Source organism: Stereum hirsutum (assembly GCF_000264905.1).
Source record: "Stereum hirsutum FP-91666 SS1 unplaced genomic scaffold STEHIscaffold_1, whole genome shotgun sequence".
NCBI lineage: Eukaryota > Fungi > Basidiomycota > Agaricomycetes > Russulales > Stereaceae > Stereum > Stereum hirsutum.
The window spans coordinates 1867231-1886944 of NW_006763131.1; the positions used below are offsets into that span (position 1 = coordinate 1867231).

The 19714-nt window shown below is 53.4% G+C and overlaps 6 protein-coding genes across 6 annotated transcripts; 2 read left to right on the plus strand and 4 right to left on the minus strand.

The window, feature by feature from the left end:
• Positions 1–407: 407 nt before the first annotated feature.
• On the minus strand, positions 408–5966 carry STEHIDRAFT_136242 (uncharacterized protein; the record flags this gene model as incomplete). Its single annotated transcript, XM_007298712.1, has 4 exons — positions 408–2057; positions 2131–4725; positions 4781–5551; positions 5634–5966. 4 exons carry the CDS (start codon positions 5964–5966, stop codon positions 1224–1226), a joined length of 4533 nt encoding a protein of 1510 aa, XP_007298774.1. The 3' UTR covers positions 408–1223.
• Positions 5967–6249: 283 nt separating this feature from the next.
• STEHIDRAFT_70955 (aminoimidazole ribonucleotide synthetase) lies at positions 6250–9475 on the plus strand. The gene is made up of 10 exons (XM_007298091.1): positions 6250–6469; positions 6521–6587; positions 6645–6932; positions 7007–7252; positions 7331–7482; positions 7554–7692; positions 7778–7958; positions 8038–8321; positions 8406–8609; positions 8695–9475. The coding sequence occupies exons 1-10, from the start codon at positions 6263–6265 to the stop codon at positions 9318–9320; spliced, it is 2394 nt and encodes a 797-aa protein (XP_007298153.1). The 5' UTR covers positions 6250–6262; the 3' UTR covers positions 9321–9475.
• A 394-nt stretch (positions 9476–9869) lies between these two features.
• STEHIDRAFT_117330 (uncharacterized protein) lies at positions 9870–11270 on the minus strand. Its single transcript, XM_007298713.1, has 2 exons — positions 11043–11270; positions 9870–10992 (listed from the first exon to the last, which is right to left on the minus strand). The coding sequence occupies exons 1-2, from the start codon at positions 11169–11171 to the stop codon at positions 10849–10851; spliced, it is 273 nt and encodes a 90-aa protein (XP_007298775.1). The 5' UTR covers positions 11172–11270; the 3' UTR covers positions 9870–10848.
• A 2137-nt stretch (positions 11271–13407) lies between these two features.
• Positions 13408–15258, minus strand: STEHIDRAFT_117332 (glycerol-3-phosphate dehydrogenase). Its single transcript, XM_007298714.1, has 9 exons — positions 14773–15258; positions 14558–14714; positions 14468–14492; positions 14321–14417; positions 14200–14270; positions 14101–14142; positions 13768–14045; positions 13672–13693; positions 13408–13601 (listed from the first exon to the last, which is right to left on the minus strand). Exons 1-9 carry the CDS (start codon positions 15078–15080, stop codon positions 13480–13482), a joined length of 1122 nt encoding a protein of 373 aa, XP_007298776.1. The 5' UTR covers positions 15081–15258; the 3' UTR covers positions 13408–13479.
• A 930-nt stretch (positions 15259–16188) lies between these two features.
• STEHIDRAFT_136245 (t-SNARE) lies at positions 16189–17583 on the plus strand (the record flags this gene model as incomplete). Its single annotated transcript, XM_007298715.1, has 7 exons — positions 16189–16322; positions 16391–16437; positions 16502–16717; positions 16777–16852; positions 16908–17104; positions 17162–17413; positions 17536–17583. Exons 1-7 carry the CDS (start codon positions 16259–16261, stop codon positions 17581–17583), a joined length of 900 nt encoding a protein of 299 aa, XP_007298777.1. The 5' UTR covers positions 16189–16258.
• Positions 17584–17603: 20 nt separating this feature from the next.
• On the minus strand, positions 17604–18900 carry STEHIDRAFT_89201 (uncharacterized protein; the record flags this gene model as incomplete). Its single annotated transcript, XM_007298211.1, has 5 exons — positions 17604–17889; positions 17955–18202; positions 18261–18317; positions 18372–18458; positions 18504–18900. The coding sequence occupies 5 exons, from the start codon at positions 18898–18900 to the stop codon at positions 17656–17658; spliced, it is 1023 nt and encodes a 340-aa protein (XP_007298273.1). The 3' UTR covers positions 17604–17655.
• Between the last annotated feature and the right edge of the window lie 814 nt (positions 18901–19714).

Here is a 19714-nt window from a genome sequence, read left to right on the forward strand (position 1 = left end):
GCCCCACGATGTGCTGTACTCACTGTGCTGTCTACTCACCCCTTCCCTGCCAACGTCATCAATTGTTTTCACCGTTCTATCACTTTTCGTCTTCTCTCTTCTCTCATCTGCTTATGTCTTTCCTAGTCTTCCATCTTCCTCCTGTAGTATACACTTCCAATGCACGAAATCATCTATGTATCCACGTGTCCTACTAGTAGTAACTCAGCTCACTCTGTTCAACTCCATACCACGTCCATCAAAATTCGCGCGTGCCTCATGAATATATAGCTCGCAGCGAGACGTGTCCAAGGAGATGCAAGAAACGACACCAATCAAATAATAAAAAATGACCCGTAGATCACAGCTCCAACTTGCCCTTAAACCGTGCCCCTTCAAGAGTCGACATATGAAGAATTACTGTAAATAAATAACGCAAGAAGTACACCGAGGAGTCTTTATCACAAACAAAATCAACACACCAACAACTTACTAAACAACCAGCCAGCCAGCGCTACCCTAAAACAAACAGAAACAGAAGAAAAAAGTTATTCGAAGAACAGTGTCCGTGAGTTGTGTAAGTAGCAAGTAAAACTAGGTGATAAGTGACAAAAAAGGACGTCTCGAAGATGATAGCAAGCCTAGGTCTGTAGAAGAAGAAGAAAGACTGCAGTAGAATGGGGATTGGAAGGATGACGCAGAAGTACGAGAGCTCGTGAAAGGTGAGGTCATTGACAGACATCATGATGGGTGAGATATGAATGTATGAGAACGAACGGATCGGGTCGGAGCAAGGAGCAATGTGCAATGTGGTAGACTAGAAGCCAATGCAATTGCAGGTGGGGGTAGCCAGAGTCGGAGATGAGACGAGACAAGAAAGAGAGCGAGCGAGCGTACGAGAGAACAAGCAGGAGCCTGGAGTCGGAGTCAGAATCAGAGCAATAATAGCGAGAGACAGAAAAAAAAAACGAAAACGAACGGACGATCGATCTATGTATAACCATGTAGATAATGCAGACTGCGAAGCCGGAAGAAAACATCTCGAGACCGAAGTGCATGTGCATGAAATGAAATGAAGCGAGCAAGTAAAAAGTAGATAACTAAGAAGCAGCCAAATAATTAATCGTCATAATGCATAGCAGCTGCAAATATGTAGTGTAACACAGAAGATGAAGAAACTAACGTCCATGGTATCAACATCAACATGTTCGAGGACAAGGATGACGACGACGACGGCGAATAGATCAACTCTGCGTGGGTGGCACCCTCGTCACGCCCGCATACTTAGCCCAATACTCCGCCGAATGCGGGGAATCGTGCTCGCTCAAAGACGCAGGAAGTGGTGCAGGTGTATAGGGTGACATCCTCGGAGGTTCCGGGAGCGGATTCGTACGCGGTCGACGGGGAGAAGAATCTATAGAGTCTGATTCGGAGGGGATGGTGGCAAGGTCGGGGTATGAATTGTACCCATATCCATGGGATTCTTTAGGATATGCATGAGGATCCGAAGCGTAGATGACAGGAGACCCGTTGGACATCGAGTCATACGACGATGAAGGAGCAGCTGGGGGTTGGAAAGGCGCTTGTAGCTTGAAAGAAGTGTGGGCTGAACCGTGTCCGGTACTGATCCTGTGCATCTCTCCTTCGATACTGGCGTTGGATGCGAGGGATCCGTCTCCGTGTATGGTCTGAGCGTAAACGACCTGTGTGCCCTCAGAACCATAAGCCAGACTCCGCCCCTTCCATAGTCTATCCATCTCCCAAGCTTCCTTCGCCCTGATCGCATGCAAGTCTGCCGCGGTCGTTCCGTCAGAGGTGGGTCGTTGGGTTGAAGCAGACGCCGAAGGACGTCGCTCTAGGGCCTGCCCACTTCCACTCCCACTCCCGCTCGCCACCCCCGAATGCTTGTGGGTCCTGGTACTAATCTCCGCGACAGCTTTATCACCTCCATTGAGTGACCGGCGCTCATCGTGACTTGCGCGTTTTCGGCTCGGTGAACTGCTCCTTTTTACGTGAGAGGACGTTATGGTGGTGGTGCTGAGCGGAATGTCCGTTTCTGCTGTGTGGGGGGCGCGTGCCTGCATAAGTATGTACATATGAAGTCAGGAAGGAGCACCTCCAAGGTAAAGAGGGACGGTCGACAAATCAGACCTGATGAGCCGACTTGCTCGCACCTTCGGCGGTCTTCTCTTTATCCACCCTCTCCTTAGAATCCGCCTTATGGTGTTTCTCAGCCCGTTCCCTCTCAGATCTCTCTCGTGCTACCTTCTCCTTCTCCAATCTATCCCTCTCTGCCCTCTCTTTCGCCTTTGCTTTCTCCCTCTCCCTCTCCGAACGCTCACGCTCCTTCGCCCTTTCCCGCTCAGCTCTCTCCTTCTCCTTCTGCCTCTCCCGCTCAGCACGCTCCTTTTCCTTCTCTCTCTCTCTATCAGCACGATCTCTCTCCCTCTGACGTTCCTTCTCCTTCTCAGCACGTGCCCTCTCCTTCTCTCGCTCTCTCTCCTTCTCCCTCGCCGCCCGCTCCCTCTCCTTCTCTCTTTCCCTCTCCCTCTCCTTCTCTGCCCTCCTCGCCTCCCTCTCCCTCTCTCGCTCCTTGTCCCTCTCCCTCTCCCTTTCTCGCTCCTTATCCTTCTCTCTCTCCCGTTCTTTCTCCTTCTCACGTCCCCTCTCCTTCTCCCTCTGACTCCCCCTCCCATGCTTCGACTCCTCCCTCCCCAACTTCCTCTTCACCGGCTCCGGACTCCCCACAACCTCCCAATGCTCCCCATGCGCCACGATCGTCTCCATCCCACCGCCACCAGTCATCCCACTTCCACTTGCACCATTAATCTCACCGCTTCCTCTAATACCGTTCGCATCACTCATATCACCATTGACAATGACGCCTTCAGGCCCACCCTGCAGCTCATTCCCCTGCGACGGCGATCTGACAAGTCTGAACGTCTCCGTTTCGCGCTTCTTCACAGGAACAGGGCTCGTCGATTTCGTGCGGTGGTGCTGGTGCTCTGTCCTCTCCGTCCTCTCCGTCTTGCCGTTACTGACGGATGTCGCGGCCGTAGTAGTAGCGGGAGTGGCAGTCGTTGCGGTGGTGGGAGCGGGGGTGGCGGCGGTGGTAGGGGCAGCGGTGGTAGGAGCAGTGGAAGGAGCAGGTGTAGGTTCGCTCGTCCGACGAGTAGTATGAGCATTCGAAGCGGGAGCGGGGTTGGTGTGATTAATATCGAGTTTAATCTCGGGTCTAGTCCTCGTCACGACAACAGAGGCAGAGGATGATTCGGCATGCGCATGTGTATGGGCGTGGGTGTGGGTGGTGGTGGAAGGAGTCGTGGTCGAAGGTGAGCGTTGACGGTTCGAGAAGGGTGATGTGGCGGGTACCGGGGAGGAGGATGGAGAGGTTGCCGGTGGTACGGGTGCGGGTGCGGGTGCAGGAGCGGGTGCAGTGACGGAAGGTGAACGTTGGCGGTTCGAGAAGGGTGATGAGATTGGTAGTGTAGAAGATGGAGGGGAGACGGGCGAAGTGATCGATGGTAGTACGGGCGCCGGTGCAGGTGCAGGTGAGGACACGGGAACGCTAGCTAATGGAGGTATCTGTACAGGAGGGGTATAAGGCGTGGGCGGATTCACCATCAGCGAAGCTCTCGAGAGTGGCGAATCGGCCGACGCAGAAGACGAAGAAGCGATGGCGGCGATAGCTGGTGGAGGAACTAAAGGCTGAGAAGGCGGAGATGAGGAGGAAGAAGACGAGTAGGAGGGGATGGTCGGAAATGTCGTGGTGGAGGAAATTACTGGTGCGGACATTAGAGGAGAAGGATGAATGGGTGTGGCCCAAGGAGTCTCGTGCGTTATTTGCATTGGTGATTGGACGAGGACAGTTGGTGAAGGGTCGGGATTGAATGGAGAGGGTGGAGGGAGGGGAGGAACGGGCTTGTCTTCCGGTGACGCTGGCGAAAAGGCCTCGGAGAAGGGCATGTGTTGTGTTATGGGAGAGGCATCACTAAGGCTTTGCACGTCTGGGTTGGCGATGGTGAGTTTCCCATTCGAAATCGGAACCTCAAATGAAGGAGTCGAAGAGTTTCGATCGGCGTATTCACTATTGGGCGTGCTGTCGAGACTGACGCTGGTGGTGGTGGGTGGCTCAGAATATTCGGGCTCAAGGGATGGAGGTGGGACGCGCTTGCTCGCGTCTGCGCTGTTCCTCACGGGCTTCGTGGGTGAAGCGCGTCTAGGTGGCTCGAGCGACGCCCGATTCACGTTCTGCCAGTCATCATCAACTTCCTTGGCACCGGATCCAGACGATCTATGGTTATCGTGACCTTTCCTCAAGACGCTGAACCGACGCGCTATTTTTCCGAGAACGCTCGTTCGTTTTTCCTTCTTCTCGGGCACCGCTAACGACGTTGTAGATTCTGGCGTGAGGGAGGGAACACCGAGGTGCTGATTCATTCCGGACGTCCGTCTCGACATCTTGCGCAGAAGGGTCCTAGGCTCAGTTTTATCCTGATAGGTAGGGTCAAGCGGTGTAGTAGGCGCAGAAATTACGCCGGGCTGCGCGCTGTCCGAAAGAGAGCTGAACACGCCGCGAACGCTCGGTTTGCGGCGTTTTGTCAGTTTTCGGCCGAGTTCTACGCCATCGGGTTCTGAATATTGGAGGTGAATGGCAGATGTCGATTGGGACAAAGGGGATGGCGTGGTGGTCTTGTGCAGGTTACCATTCATGCTGGACATGCGAGATCGAGACCGCACGCGGTTCTGTGATAGATGATAAGCTAACATTGAATAGACAAGAGGGAACGTGGATACTGACATCTGATGGTTCTGCAGAGACGGGACTAGGGTTGAGCGCATCGTATGGAGACTGGTGGTGCCAGTTGGTCCCCCAAGGATCGGACGCGTCGAGCATGTCGACATTATCGTGAGGAGTATTGGACAGCTTGCGTGTGCGAGGCTTTCCAGGCTCTTGGATGCGGACTTGGGAAGAATTTGGGGTGGAGAGTGGGGAACGTGAGGGGGTGCGACTGCGGGGACGGACTTGGTCCTCTATGCGGTCGGGAGCCATGGGTGGGAAGGAAGGGGAGAAGACGGAGGAGGGACGGTTGGATGGAGGAGATAGATGACAATTCTTGTAATAACGAGGGCCAACTGGGTTGTGTATGGGGTATCTAGCACGAAATTGAATGACCGAGGCGACGTCGCCCTGAGTGTTGTACCATGAGGGGAGCGTGGCGAGGACGTCGGGGATGATGGAGCGGGCGACGGGGGGGATACCGAGGGTGTCGGTGGACTCATTGTTGGGGAGAGGGCTGAGGACATCGCGCTCGTTGTCGCTGTCGTCGGACTGGGCAGAGGCGCGGCGAGAGGGTTTGGTCGGGTCCTGGGCAGACGCACGCTTCGAGAGCCTGCGGGTGAAGATGGACCTCGACGGCTTCAGCTTCGAGTTCTTTGCGGGCTGGTCGACGGCCGTGTGCATTGGTCTGAGGTCAGTGATAGTGCTGGCATCTGAGGGCGTCGACGAGCGCGATGTCGTCGTCGTCGTCGTTGAGGTCGTCGCTGGCCGTGCCGACGACTCAGGCTGGGACTGCGAAGTGCAAAAAGGAAATTAGGCGCGTGCTTCCCTAATCTCGCGTAAAGCGATCATGCTCGCCACACAAGCAGCTCACCTCCTCGTACGGCTCCAGCCCGAACCCGTACGTCTCTTCGTACCAGCTCGTCTGTCTCCCGGCAGACATGACGAGCAGCAGTAAAGATAATGCGTGGGCAAATACAGGAGTCTTTCCCTGTATGTTCGTCTTTCCCCCACTGCTCACACTGCGCGAACCGTATAACCTTTGCCGACGAAATCCCTGCGCACGGCCCCGTGTTCGCTCCTTGTGCGCGCTGCGGTTTCTTCTCGCCGCATCCAAGCTTTCCCTCGTCTCTTCACTTCCGATTGCTTCCTTGTCGCACCCAACAGGTGCCTCACGTACCTGTGTGGCGCCAAGTCCAACACGCATCATTGGCATCCCCCTAACTCCTTCAGGCTCATGTCGGACCGCGAAGCAGAAGTCTATCATAAGATTACTGCAATATCCCCATCGAAAGATACCTTGTTCAACTATTGCCTGTTCCTACGAAGAGAACATCAAAATGCCACCTCACAGTTCGCTGCGCCACCCGGAGTCTATCATTCCGAATCGATCTTATCTTATCTGAAAACCTAGATCCAAATTGAGATCCATTCAAAGCAACCTCGAAATTTACCGCTCGCCGATTTCAATGTATCTCCTCACCCTCTGCCTTCTGGAGCTCCATGGCGGCCCTCAAAATCCTCGTCCTCGGCAACGGAGGCCGCGAACACGCCCTCGCATGGAAGCTCGCTCAGTCTGATCTCGTAGAGCATATCTATGTTTGTCCAGGGAATGGAGGAACGAGCTCGGGCTCGTCCAAGATCTCGAACGTCTCGGACGTTTCTGCTTCCCAGTTCAGCCTGCTCGTAAAATGGGCGGTGAAGAACGAGGTATGTGCGTAAACTACGATTTGAGACTCTGGTGCTGAATATCTTGGGTAGATCAACCTCGTTCTTCCTGGACCTGAACAACCCCTCGTCGATGGCGTCGAATCCTACTTCCGCAAAGGTAACCCACCCACTAACTCCCCACCTTCCATACAAATCTAATCATAATGCCCTCCAGTTGGCATCCCCGTCTTCGGACCCAGTGCCCTCGCCGCACGCATGGAAGGCTCCAAAGCCTTCTCAAAAGACTTCATGGCTCGACACAACATCCCCACAGCCGCCTATCGCATTTTCCCCTCGTCCCAAGTCAAAGATGCCATCGAGTACGTCCGGACATGTGGACATAAGGTTGTTCTCAAGGCGAGTGGCCTAGCGGCCGGGAAGGGTGTTTTGATTCCGGAGACAGTGGAAGAGGCTGTCAAGGGCCTCGAAGAGATCATGGTCGCTCATGCGTTCGGTTCTGCTGGTGAGTCAGATTTGAGTGCTGGATGCTCGATGTGGAATATGGAAAACTCAAATGCTGATACAAATGTGGCGCAGGCGACGAAGTGGTGGTCGAAGAACTCCTCGAAGGCCCCGAAATCTCCGTCCTCGCCTTCTCAGACGGATACACCATCGTCCCCCTCCCCGCCGCACAGGACCACAAACGCATAGGTGAGGGCGACACGGGTCTCAACACCGGCGGAATGGGCGCCTATGCCCCTGCGCCGGTCGCTACAGGGGCGATCATGGAGCAGATCATGAAGGAGACTTTGCAGCCTACGATCAATGGGATGCGTCGCGAGGGTATGTGTGCTCCTGCCTGCCTTCGTTGTTTGCAAAGGTTTGAATGCTCAAAATTGAATGTGTGTGGACGTGCATTAGGCTTCCCGTTCGTAGGTTTGCTCTTCACGGGCTTCATGTTAACAGAATCGGGCCCTAAAGTCCTCGAATATAACGTTCGTTTCGGGGACCCCGAGACCGAAGCTCTGATGCTCCTCCTGAGCAACGACACCGACCTTGCCGCCGTCATCCTGGTTCGTTTCTTGTTTACCCTCAATCGTATACTATTTCTTTGGGTGTTGATGAAGGATGAATGTATATGTAGGCGTGCGCAGAACATCGCCTCGATTCTGTCAAGATCGACACTAAACCCGGTTCCGCCGTCTCTGTCGTCCTCGCCTCTGCTGGGTATCCCGGGAGCTATCCTAAAGGCAAACCTATCACCGTTGGCGAAGTCCCGCAAAGTGAGTCTTCTTTCCCACCCATCCTTACTCGCAGCGATACCGATACCAGTGTGTTGACCGATACAATTGATTGGTTGGTACTCAGACACCGTCGTCTTCCACGCTGGAACCGTTCAGTCCGGGAACGTGATTAAAACTTCAGGCGGCCGTGTCATTGCCGTTTCGGCACATGCTCCGACTTTGAAGGAAGCACTTGATGCCGTGTACGCTGCTGTCGACAAGGTCGATTTTGAGGGAAAGACCTACAGACGCGACATCGCCCACAGGTACCTACCCTTAACCTCCTTCTCCGCCACAATCACCACATACCATTCCATCTTCTCACAAACCCCCTAATTCCAACAGAGCACTCAAAGCAGCCTCACAATCCCAGTCCCAATCGCAATCCACAGGCCTCACCTACGCCCAAGCCGGCGTCTCCGTCGACGCCGGCAACTCCCTCGTCGAGACCATAAAGCCGTACGTGCGCGCCACGCGCCGTTCAGGCGCGGACGCCGAGATCGGTGGTTTCGGCGGTGTGTTCGACCTCAAGGCGACGGGCTATGTCGATCCGGTGCTCGTCAGCGGGACGGATGGGGTGGGCACGAAGTTGAGGGTGGCGGTGGATGCGGGGATACATGATCTTGTTGGTGCGTGCTCTTTGGCATACATGTTTCGAAGTTTCAAGAGTGTTAGTTGGGGCGTTGGCTGACTGGGTGCACATGTACGTATAGGGATTGACCTGGTCGCGATGTCGGTGAACGACCTGATCGTGCAAGGGGCCGAGCCGCTCTATTTCTTGGATTATTATGGGTGTAGCAAGTTGGAGGTCGACGTTGCTTCGCAGGTTATCAAAGGTATCGCGGAGGGTTGTCAGATTGCGGGATGTGCGCTCATTGGGGGCGAGACGGCTGAGATGCCTGGGATGTATCAGCCTGGTCAGTGAGCTATCTTTTGCTGCATTCACCTTTTAACCGTCTACGCACACTTTTGCTGACGGGCATTGACGATTATAACGAACAGGCGACTACGATCTGGCCGGCTTCGCTGTCGGTGCGGTCGAACGCTCACAGATCCTTCCCAAGCCTGATATCAAACCCGGCGATGTCCTCCTCGGCCTACCTTCCTCAGGCCTGCACTCCAACGGCTTCTCCCTCGTCCGCAAAGTCGTCTCCCTCTCCGACCTCACCTACTCCTCCCCCTGCCCTTGGTCGTCCACCTCGACCGAGCAACAACCAACCCTCGGCCGCGCCCTCCTCGAACCCACCAAAATCTACATCAAATCCCTCCTCCCAGCCATCCACCTCTCCCTCATCAAAGCCATGTCACACATCACCGGCGGTGGCTTCATCGAGAACATCCCGCGGATCTTCCCCAAGCACTCTGGCCTGGGCTGTTACGTCGACGTCTCCGCTTGGTCTTTACCGCCCGTGTTCAGATTTTTGATGGAGAAGGGCGGGATCGAGCCGTTGGAGATGTGTAGGACTTTTAATTGTGGGGTGGGGATGGTGTTGGTTGTTGAGGCGGGGAAGGTCGAGGAGGTGATTAGGGTGCTTGGGGAGAGTGGGGAGAGGGAGGTGTGGAGGATTGGGGAGGTTACGGGGACGGAGGGGGTCGAGATGAGGAGTTTGGAGGGGTGGAAGGCTTAGAAACTGAAGGGTTTGTGTGAGAGAAATAAAAGAGAATGGGAGGCGGAGGGATACGAGTTTTGAATATGAGGATTTGATGGTAAGTTAGCGCAGATACATAAGTATGTTTGTAACCTAGAATGCTTTCCTCAATATCGGCGTGCGATGGCTCTCATGATACTCGTTATGACCTCGAGTGAGATGATCGTCTACGAAATTTCTCGACTTATTTCTCTTGTGTTTCTCAAGTTCGAACTTGCTCTGGGCCTTTCAAGGTGGCTCGGCATCTCCCGAAAAGATTTACAGTGGCGCAACCAGAAAGCTGGGCCACACCATCTGCCAGCCTCGACACAATTTTCAAAGTACCCAAAACACACACGCTAAATATTCCCGAGGGAGCGAACGACGCCCCATGCCCGCGCCGCGGACAAGGATAGTGATCATTATACTACTGTGACTGTCGCCCCACTGGCAACAAAAGCCCACAGCGATAATCGATAAGCCGTGACACCGAGAACGTATACGGCGATGTCGGTGAATATGTGAGTATGTGTGTGAGTGTGTGTGCGGGACAATCAATGTGTGGATGTATGTGCAGAAAAAGATGGTCAGACGACCGAGGAGGTCGCGTAACTGATATACTGACAGCGAATGGATGTTACAGTATGAAGCATCGTTTACATGTCAATGGAGTAGGGGGGTAGTAAGCGGCTGAATAGTGAAGAGGAAGCAGAAAAAAGAGGAAGAAGAAAAAAAGACGAAGTGAGGAACAGATGTGAGAGACTACAACCGTCGAGACCATGTAATTGCTTTTATACCTCCATGGAGGCCGTGCGATGATAGTGAAAGAACGGTAGAACGGTACGATGGCGGGGACGAATGGGCCGGGGAAAAAAGAGCGACAGAGGGTAAGTATGTGGAACGAAAGAGAATAAGAAAAATAGATAGACACAGGCCGATCAGAATACGTACGAAACAGTGAGCTGAGACACAAAGGCAGACAAAGAGAAGGCGAAAAGCATATCTGGGTGACAAAGTAAGCCGAGACGAGGACAGGGCCAGCAGTCTCGAGTATCAGAAAGAGAACCGAGATAGGATAAACATGCGAATAAGAAGGGGCATTGGCTGAGCGTGCGGGCGCTGGGTGGCGGGACGAGCATGAGGGTGAGGAAAGGAAACGGTGAGAAGTGCGAATCTAGAAGAAGCAATTCGACAACACAGGTGCAGCGATAGTGAGAGAGTGAGAGAGATTTGATATAAGTATGAACTTGAAACGATCTTGATGAATGCGGGGAGACGGAACCTAAACTTGCGCAGAGCAGGGAGGGGTCCGTGACGTATTGCAAATTAGCGGAAGCAAGATGTAGAGTGAATCAAGCACACCCCGGATCAGGAGAAGCAAAAGACAGAGAAAGAGCCCAACACGAGAGTGAGGAGAACTGACGAACGACCAAGTAGAGAGATAGAACATATGGAAGAAATACACGAGGCGTAATGATGCATTGTCTATGACGATGAGGGATGCGAAAAGGTTGGCTAGCCAGCCATTTTACGCCGATACAGAGACTTCCTTGGCAGCGTCGGGCGCACCGTTAGCGACGGCGGCGAACGAGACAGGAAGCTTGTTGACGACGGGCTCCTGCAGAGGGGCAGAAGTAGGTGCGTGATTCACCTCAGAGGCGGGTTTAGAGGGCTAGACAGAAGTTGAGCTCCAAGCCTAGCATGAAAAGGGCAAGCACTTACTTGAGTGGGTTGAGCCGACTCGGGAGTCTGACTGCGCGACGAGGTCGAGGTATCCCTGTAGCTATCTTTACGGGCAGGGGGAGGTGCTCGCAGGACTTGCGCGGCGGTCGGGCCTGAAAGACCATTCATATGACCGTTGATACCAGGGCTTTGGGCGGGAGGGGTCGTCGATCCACCGAGGACAGGGAACTCATCAGCGTTAGGTACGCGCTGTTTTGAGGCGATAGGCTTCACAGGACGTGGCCCATTAGTCACCGGGCCGTTAACGGGCTTCGGCACTGGTGGAAGACGAGCACGGTTGGCGGCATCGGGAGAACCACCGGTGCCGTTGGTGCCATTCACTTCTGGTCGGCGTGGAGGGACGTTGTTCTATAAAAGTATGTAAGAAAAGGTGTATATCTTCCAGAGGAAACAACGACTGACCTCACGAACGGTCAAGGCCGCAAACTTTTCCTCGATGGATCCATTCTGCTCGTGACCATTCACGCCGTTCGCGGCGTGGAATCCGTTCATGAAATGCGGGGGACGGAAGCGGCCACGACCTGCGAAGTGCGGCGGCTGGTGGGGCATGGGTGCGCTATCGGGCATAACGTGAGGGAATCGACAGTCGGACCTGAAATGAACATCGAAGATGAGTCTCGAGGCATTCACATTGAGCTATATTAGATAATCTAATTACCCATTCTTGCACCTGCCGGACGGGTAGAAGAGGCATGGAGGCTTCCTAGCGGCGAAAGGAGGTTTACGGAGACCGCTTCCTCGTCGGTGGTGGCCCATCCCATCGCGATGACCGTTCGGACCGTATGGGTCAGCAACAAGTGGTGGCGATCTCTGCATGCCGTTGACTTCCGGTGCCCTCTGAGCGGGTGGCACCGGTGGGTACTGGCTGATAGAATTCCTGCGAGGATCGTAGCCGTTGACGGACGGATTCGGAGCAGCAGTCGGCTGTGTAGGGTACATGGCCGGTGGAGACTGAGGCATACCGTTCGGCAGCGGCACGGAGTTGATCGGAGGCGGCATGGAGAGAGGAAGGGGAGCCTGACCAGACTGAGAATACGATGGAGAGATGGGAGAGATTGGGTACGGGACGATGGTAGGTGCGGGAGCACCATTCGGAGTGAACGGCGGCTGCGACGGGGACACAATCTCGGAGTTGCTTCTGGCATGGGGCATCGCGGGTGGCGACTGCATGCCAGACTGGGGAGAAAGCGGAGTCATGTGAGGCGGGTGGATGCCGTTAGGAGGCTGGGCAAATGAAGGCGGTGGCATCTGATAGAAGTTGGGGGCATAAGGAGGGGCACTCATGGGCTCATAATGAGTGGGATACTGAGCGGGAGGGGGCATGGAACCCTGGTAATAAGGCCCTTGAGGATGAGCGAACATACACGAAGCTCCATAGCGGCAGGTGGGGAAATATCTGCAGGGAATGAGGCGTGCGATCTCGGGAGGGGGAAGGTTGGACAGCTGGCCTCCATGAGACTGTTCGTCGGTGGGATGGGCAGGCGGTGCGGGCGGAGGGTAATAAGGGACCGCGCCCTCGGGAAGGGGCGGGACGGGCATGCCGGGATAATAACCGTACGGAACGGGTGGAGGCATGTAGTACCCACCCTTGGAGGGATCAACGTTGGGATCCATCGGATATCCTGGATGGGGTGGCCTGAACGCCTGTGGATTTATTCTGGCACGAATAGCTTCGATGATGGCAGGATCGGCGGTGTGCTGCTCAGGCAAACCCTGGTGGGACGAGTTCAAAGGATCGGCACCTTTCGGCAGTCGTAGAACATAAGCTCCAAGATGTTTTGAACCAGAAACAACGATTCGCACCTTTTTCCAGGAGCACCTTGACCACCTCCAGATGCCCGTTTTTAACGGCCTCGATGAGCGGAGTCATCCCATCCTGATCTAGTGCAAACGGGTGGACATGATTCAAAAATCAGTACTTATACTCAGAGTCACCGGAACAGCCCAGTAGATCGATTTACGCACCTTTGACCTCGATGTCTGCGATGGACGCCTCGACCAAAAGTTCATTGACTTTTTGGAGGTCGCCCTCGGAACAAGCCTTCCAGAGATCAGAGACCATAGCACTTGCAAGGATAAAATAGACGGTAAAGCCTAAGAAAATCCGGGGACGAGTGGGGAGATGAGGCTGGATGAAGAGTACGAAAGGAAAGCGTTGAGGATGGCGAGGACGAGGAAGGAGGAGAGCGCGAGCGCGAGTGGCCACGACCTTTCTTTCAAAAAATTGCGTGGGACAGATCGAGATAACGAGATCTGATCAGCCCATTTGAGCCTGTCATCAGGCACTTCGATCCCGCGGCCTGGCTTCCGTCGCGTGGCTTCATCTTGGCTCCGACGAATTGCGCCTGTCCGTTCATGAATTCAACAACGGCTGCCATATCCAGCGGCACAGAGGTATCGTACAAAGCATACACTTTTACGCTTCACCCAGCTTTCTCATCAGCTCCTTCAACGGCCCCCCGGTTCCTTCCGGAAGATCCACTTCTTTTTGCGGAGGAAGTTCCATCAGCGCTCGCGCTCCCTCCTCCACATTCTTTCCTGCTCATGAAACACATTTCAGTCAATCAATCTCCACGTATATCCGAGCAACGAGACTCCCATGACTTACCCTCGTACAAGACTTCATACACCTGCTCCACGGTCGCCGGTCGTATCCCTGCAGTAAGCCAGCATCTGACGAACGACGTAAATCAAGCGCACGCACCCCAGTCGCGATAGGCGCGTACACCCCAAGCTTGTCAATAATCGCCTTCAAGCCTTTAGCCGTCGTCACACCCTCGGCCACACTACCCAATGTCTTGATGATCTCATCCAATGCCTCACCCTTCCCGAGCCGGAATCCTACTGTATAATTACGACTGCTCGGAGAACTGCACGTCAAGAACAGATCCCCTACGCCGGCTAGAGACAGAAAAGTGAGCGGACTGGCGCCATATGCGACGCCGATCCTTGTCATCTCAGCAAGTCCTCGGGTGATGAGACCTAGAATAGATACAAAGAGTTACGATTTCGTTTAAGTCGAGGGCGTAGCGCTCACTAGCTCTCGTGTTATTCTCAAAGCCCAGACCCTCTCCTATCCCTGAGTTGGCAAGAGTGAGCTCAAGTATCTCGAAAATTACTCCAGATAGAGGCTGACCCGAAGCAATAGCATAAACGTTCTTTAGAGCGCCCGCCAATTCGATTCCAATGGGATCCCCGCCCGTATAGCTGTCCGTGGGTCAGAAAACACCGAGTCTCATCATTCAAACACTACGGACCATCGGAACCACGGCTGATGGAATAACTGCGAGGCTTTATCCGCATGGGCCTCGGACAGTGAGGCCACAGAGACAGAGGTGGGCTGTCGTCTCACAACTATCAATAGAATTAGGATGGTGCGAACATTCTGTGTTTCGAGCGCCTACTTTCTTTTGCGAACGAAGGACCGGACTGCAGGAATCACATGAACACGGACTGCTATGAATAATTGGTTGTATCGATTATGACAGACTCACAATGAACGTCGCACACCGTGCTATATCTTTTCCGCAGGTGTCCACGATGATCTCCAAAGTCAAAGCATGCGTGGACGTCTCGATACCCTTATTGACGAAGATTAACAACGGCAAATTCTTCTCGTCCAGGCGCGGTCGCAGTTGCGTCAGTGTCGATCTAGACAAACTTCAAGTCAGCAGCTCACCGCCAATACCCTTTCCGGATGAGGACGAACCTCACACCCTCCGTGGGTATAGCAAACAAAATGACGTCGACGGTCTTGATGAACTCGGCAGAAGGTAACTCAGGTCCAATTGCTTGCACAGAGAGCGAGAAATCGTGGTCAGTCAGGTATCGCAGATTTTTGTGGTGTTGGTTGAAGTAGTCTATGAGGTCTTCTTCGCGACTCCACATATAGACATCGTGGCTCGAGTCTCCGAGATGATCAGCCAGGCAACTCCCAAAGTTTCCTGCACCGAGTACGAGAACCTTTGACTTGCGACCAGGCGAGAGAGGTGTAGCTGGATGATGGTTCGGATTCATCCTAAAGCCTGAGGGAGATACGTATCGTGGTCGATGATGGTATTGACGAGAGAAGTATAGCGATGTGGGTGTTGGAGCAGAGCAAAGAGGATGCGGACGAGACGAGGACGTTGAAGCCGGATATAGAAAGCGATGGAGCAGCAAACTCGGGACCGCCTGGAATGTACTAGGCTGTAAGGTAGATTGGACCTGTTCCGGATAGAATCCACGCACGCGCGGAACTCTTTCGTTCGGTCTTGGACTGGCATAGTGGTGGATTTAGGGGGAAGTCGGGTATATGAATATGTGAAGAATATAAGGTTCCGAGGGTGTGCTGTAAGGGCGCAGAATGAAAGAGTGTAAAGGAAAATGGACAACGACTGAAGCGCTGAACGATGGCGGTGCCAATGAAGCTGAGGCGTGACACCCGATAGTGGAGTCGTCACAAATATCACTAACGGTGTGACGCGGAGTTATATCGCTCAGAATAGGAGGCGCTTTGCAGGGTAATGTTGTATTCCACGCCCTCCGGGCCAGACCTGTTCCTTCAGATCGAACAACGCTGGCCGCCTAATCATAATGCATCTTTGGACCAGCTTTCTCGTCAAAGATCTCTGAAAAAAAAGATACTGGCAACCCTTGCTGTGGCGAAAACGCCACAAAAGTTTAAAGCTCACAGCACGTTCACCTCCCGTTCAAAGAAAGAACCAGCACGGCATGCCCGTGGCTTGAGACATTAGAATCCTCACATGTTTGGAAGAATGTAAGCTGTAATTAGTCCACATTTGTTGGTTCGAACTTGTCAGGCATATTTGAGCGCTGCACGACGCAGGGCCCAGGCATAGTAGTACTGACCGGAACGAGACGGAAGGACCGGGACGGACCGGGAACCGAGAGTGATGGAGGACGAGTGACCGTAACAAAAATCTCGAGCGACGACTCCCAGGAAAAAGACGCCACCGCCACCGAAGAGGCGTGACGTGACGCTGTGACATAGCTCGTCTCAAGACCTGTCCTAACGGAACAGGAACTCAATGTTCAAAGTCTTGCCCTTGTACCTCCCGTGAACTTCAGTCAGTGTCTGTTCATGCTAGCTTCTCGTACGAGTTTCCCAAGTTGCACACGACAGTTCACGGGGCGCGGAAGCCAAGCAGCGTTTGCTCGATGGGAGAGGGCACAACAAGAGTGAGTTTTCGAGGATGGCGACTTCTATTGGGAAGGATATCAGTACCACGGGAATCAAGTTGACGAAGCTGGGCCAGCGTGAGTTCGTCTCGAGATAGAATTCCTTTCAGGTGCTGGCGGAAGCTGAGACAGATGTGCTCTTATAGTTGCCAAGCGGAAAACCCTGTTCGATGACAGGCCTGTCGAGATCAGTGTGCGCTTCTCTATGTTGTATTATGCATGGTCAATGGGACTTATCGCGTTTCCCTTCGAAATAGGAACTCACCTTCGTCATCAAGCAAGACATTGCCAACATCAACAAGCAGATAGCTTCCCTACAGGCCTATGTCAAACAACGCAAACTCCAGAATACCTCCAAGTCACCTGAGTCAAAACAACTGGATGAGCATAACAACAACGTCGTCATGCTGCTGCAGAACAAACTTGCGGAGACGAGTATGACTTTCAAGGACGTGCTCGAGATCCGGACACAGGTGCGTTACTGTTCTAAGCGCATAAATGCTCTCAGAAGATTCACCGCAATTTCACTCAGAACATGAAAGAGTCGAAAGACCGGACGGAGCAGTTCATGTACTCTACCGCTACTGCGGCCAACCAAGCACCTTCAAGTAAGTGCAACTGGCGAATATCCCCCTTCCATAATTACTAACGATGTAGAAACAGATTCGTATCTCTTCTCTAGCACACAGCGGGCAGATCCCATGGGCGATGGGTCCACTGGACGGTTGGACACCAAGGGCAAAGGTCGCGCCACACCGAACGGCGACATGCTTGCCCTTGACCTCGACCGAGTAGAAGAAGGTATGGCTGGTCAGAATGGCGGAGGTGCTTTCATGCAGATGCAGCTCGTAGAGCAACAGGTGCGTCATTCCCTTCTCAGCTCAAGGACAACATGTTTATAAATGTTACCACTACAGGACAACTACATTCAATCCCGGTCCACCGCTATCGAGTCCATTGAATCCACCATCGCAGAGCTCGGTCAAATCTTCAACCAACTCGCACACATGGTCGCCGAGCAGCGAGAAACTGTACAGCGAATCGACGCAGACACGGCAGATATCGCAGCCAACGTCGGTGGCGCCCAGCGGGAACTCCTGAAATACTATGCGAGCATTTCGAGCAATCGCTGGCTCATGCTGAAAGTGTTCGGCGTCTTGATTGTCTTCGTACGTGGTCCCTCCGGCATCATTGGTATAGCTACGTGGCTGACGTTTTGCATTCGTGGCAGTTCCTCGTTTTTATTTTGGTTTCATGATCTGGACTTACCCGGCCGGCGCCGTGGCTGTAGATATATACTCTCCCCTCCCATGCACTATGGACATTTCACTCGTTATGATTCTTTTGGAAAAAAGGTGTGGCGTTCCTGTGAAGCTCGTTTATACGAGGTAAGTACAACACACAAGGCCGCTCAACCGACTGGTATGGCGTTGACACCAGTTCCCTGAGGCCTTGTCCGCACTCCTCTGACCTTCTTCTTAGCATTTTTGCCCCCACGATGCGTCTCCCCGTCGTCAACATCACCCACTGTCCATGTCCGCTTCCCAGCTGAAGCCTGACCTTCGCCCGATGTGGTAGAATACCTTTGTGGCCGATCCGGGGCCACCTGCTCGCCGTCCGCTACAGCCTTCTGCATCCTCTTCTCCTACAAAATACATGAGTACTCGTTCAAAGCGTAGATTCACGTAAACGAATGAAATATGGACCCACCCTTTGAGATGCGAGCTCTTTATTCCTCGTTTGGAGTTTCGTCAGCCTTGACTCGCTTTTCCCTCCACCTCCGGCAGTGAGCTCCACGTTTATCTTTCGGCTTTCGAGTTCAGAATGGTGTAGTTTGAGGGCTTGTTGGAGGGCATTGCGACTTGTGAATTCGAGGAAGGCGCAACCTTTGGACTTTGCGGTAGGGGCACCTGGCCTTGTCTGTTTGGGTGAGAGGAGGCGGATGGTCGGTGGAGGATCTGGGGGAATGAAATCTCAGTGCGAAAACGGAGATGGAATGATAATTATAATACATACCACAGATAGCGAAATGTTGTTGGATAGCTTCTTTTGAGGTAGTATATTTGAGGTTACCTACATATGACTGTATAAGCAAGCAGAAAATAACAAGAGAAAGAAAAAACACACCAACGAAAAGGATGAACCGTTGCTTTGTCTTATCCTTTGCGTCCTCCTTTGTCCTGTCCTCGCTCCCAGCTGCTCCTTCCCCATCCGCTTTGGCATCGCCTTTTTTCCGCTTCTTTTTCCTCTTCTCATCACCGTTGGCTGCTTTCTTCCCTTCCTTCCCCTCCACCTCACCGTCTCCATTCTCTCCCTGACCTTCATCTGCCTCACCATCCCGCTTTCTCTTCTTCGACTTCGTCTCATCCTTCGTTACATCTCCTTCCTTCCTAGCCTTCTCCTTGCCCTTTCCTTTTCCCTTCGCCACAACCTCCTTAGGTTTCGAGACTTCATGCACCTCAGCATCAGCGCCAGCAGCCCCATCCGCCTCAGCTTCCGCCTCATCCAAGTTCTCCGATACTGGAACGTCGAGGATTTCGTCTTCGCGTTTGGAGGTACGAGAGCTTCCGGACTTGCCAGGTTTGCCGGATCGTTCGCGGAAGGCGAGAGCCTTCTTTTGTTTTTTGGTCAATTGTTTCGAAGAATCAGGTGGCATTGCGGGGGATAGTTATGTGGTATGTTTCCAGGATTTCGAGGAGTTATCTCTGAGGAGCGGGACAGTAGAGGAGGGAAGAGGAGGAACAATCCGGTGTGGCGAATGTAAACTTTTCTGGGCGGCGTTTGCTCCCGCGGCACCCACCGATAGGCACCGATCACTCGGCGGCCCACGTTGCCACCACGGTGGCGGGGATCACGACACGCTGTTTTGTGTCTTGCAGACTTCTCCGACGACAACGACGTCCTGTGACTGTCGTCTACAAAAGCGTCGAAACGTTCCTCCGCGCTTTCGCCATTACCAGACCCTGCTCACCACATGGGAACGACCCGACGACGACTCACTTTATGAATGATCCTAGCGGTCAAAAGCTTCAAATGTCCTCCATTCGTGATGAGCTCATCTTCCCCCAACTGCTATGGTAATTCATATATATATATATTGGAGACTGGTGGTTGAAACTGGAGCCCTTCATGGATTCCTTCATTGACACGTTGATTACTCGACGCGAGCTGGGTAGCGCGCTCGAGCGGTTGGGTTTCACCAACCGCGGTGCCATCAGAGGGGTTCGCATGCGGCGAATAAGAGAAGTGGTCCCTGTCGTATTTCGTGGTAAGTGGGTAAAGGGTAAATCGGGTCTCGTACAAGAATTGTCGGAGGATGAGCATGACAATATCGTTTGCGGTCGGAAGCTCAGAAACGGCTGGACACGAACTTCCCGATTCGGTGGGACAAGTTGTATATCGTGATCGTTTTCTGTCTTTCGGTTTTACCTTCTTTTTTGTAGAACGATCATGGCCGTCCTCTTTTCTGG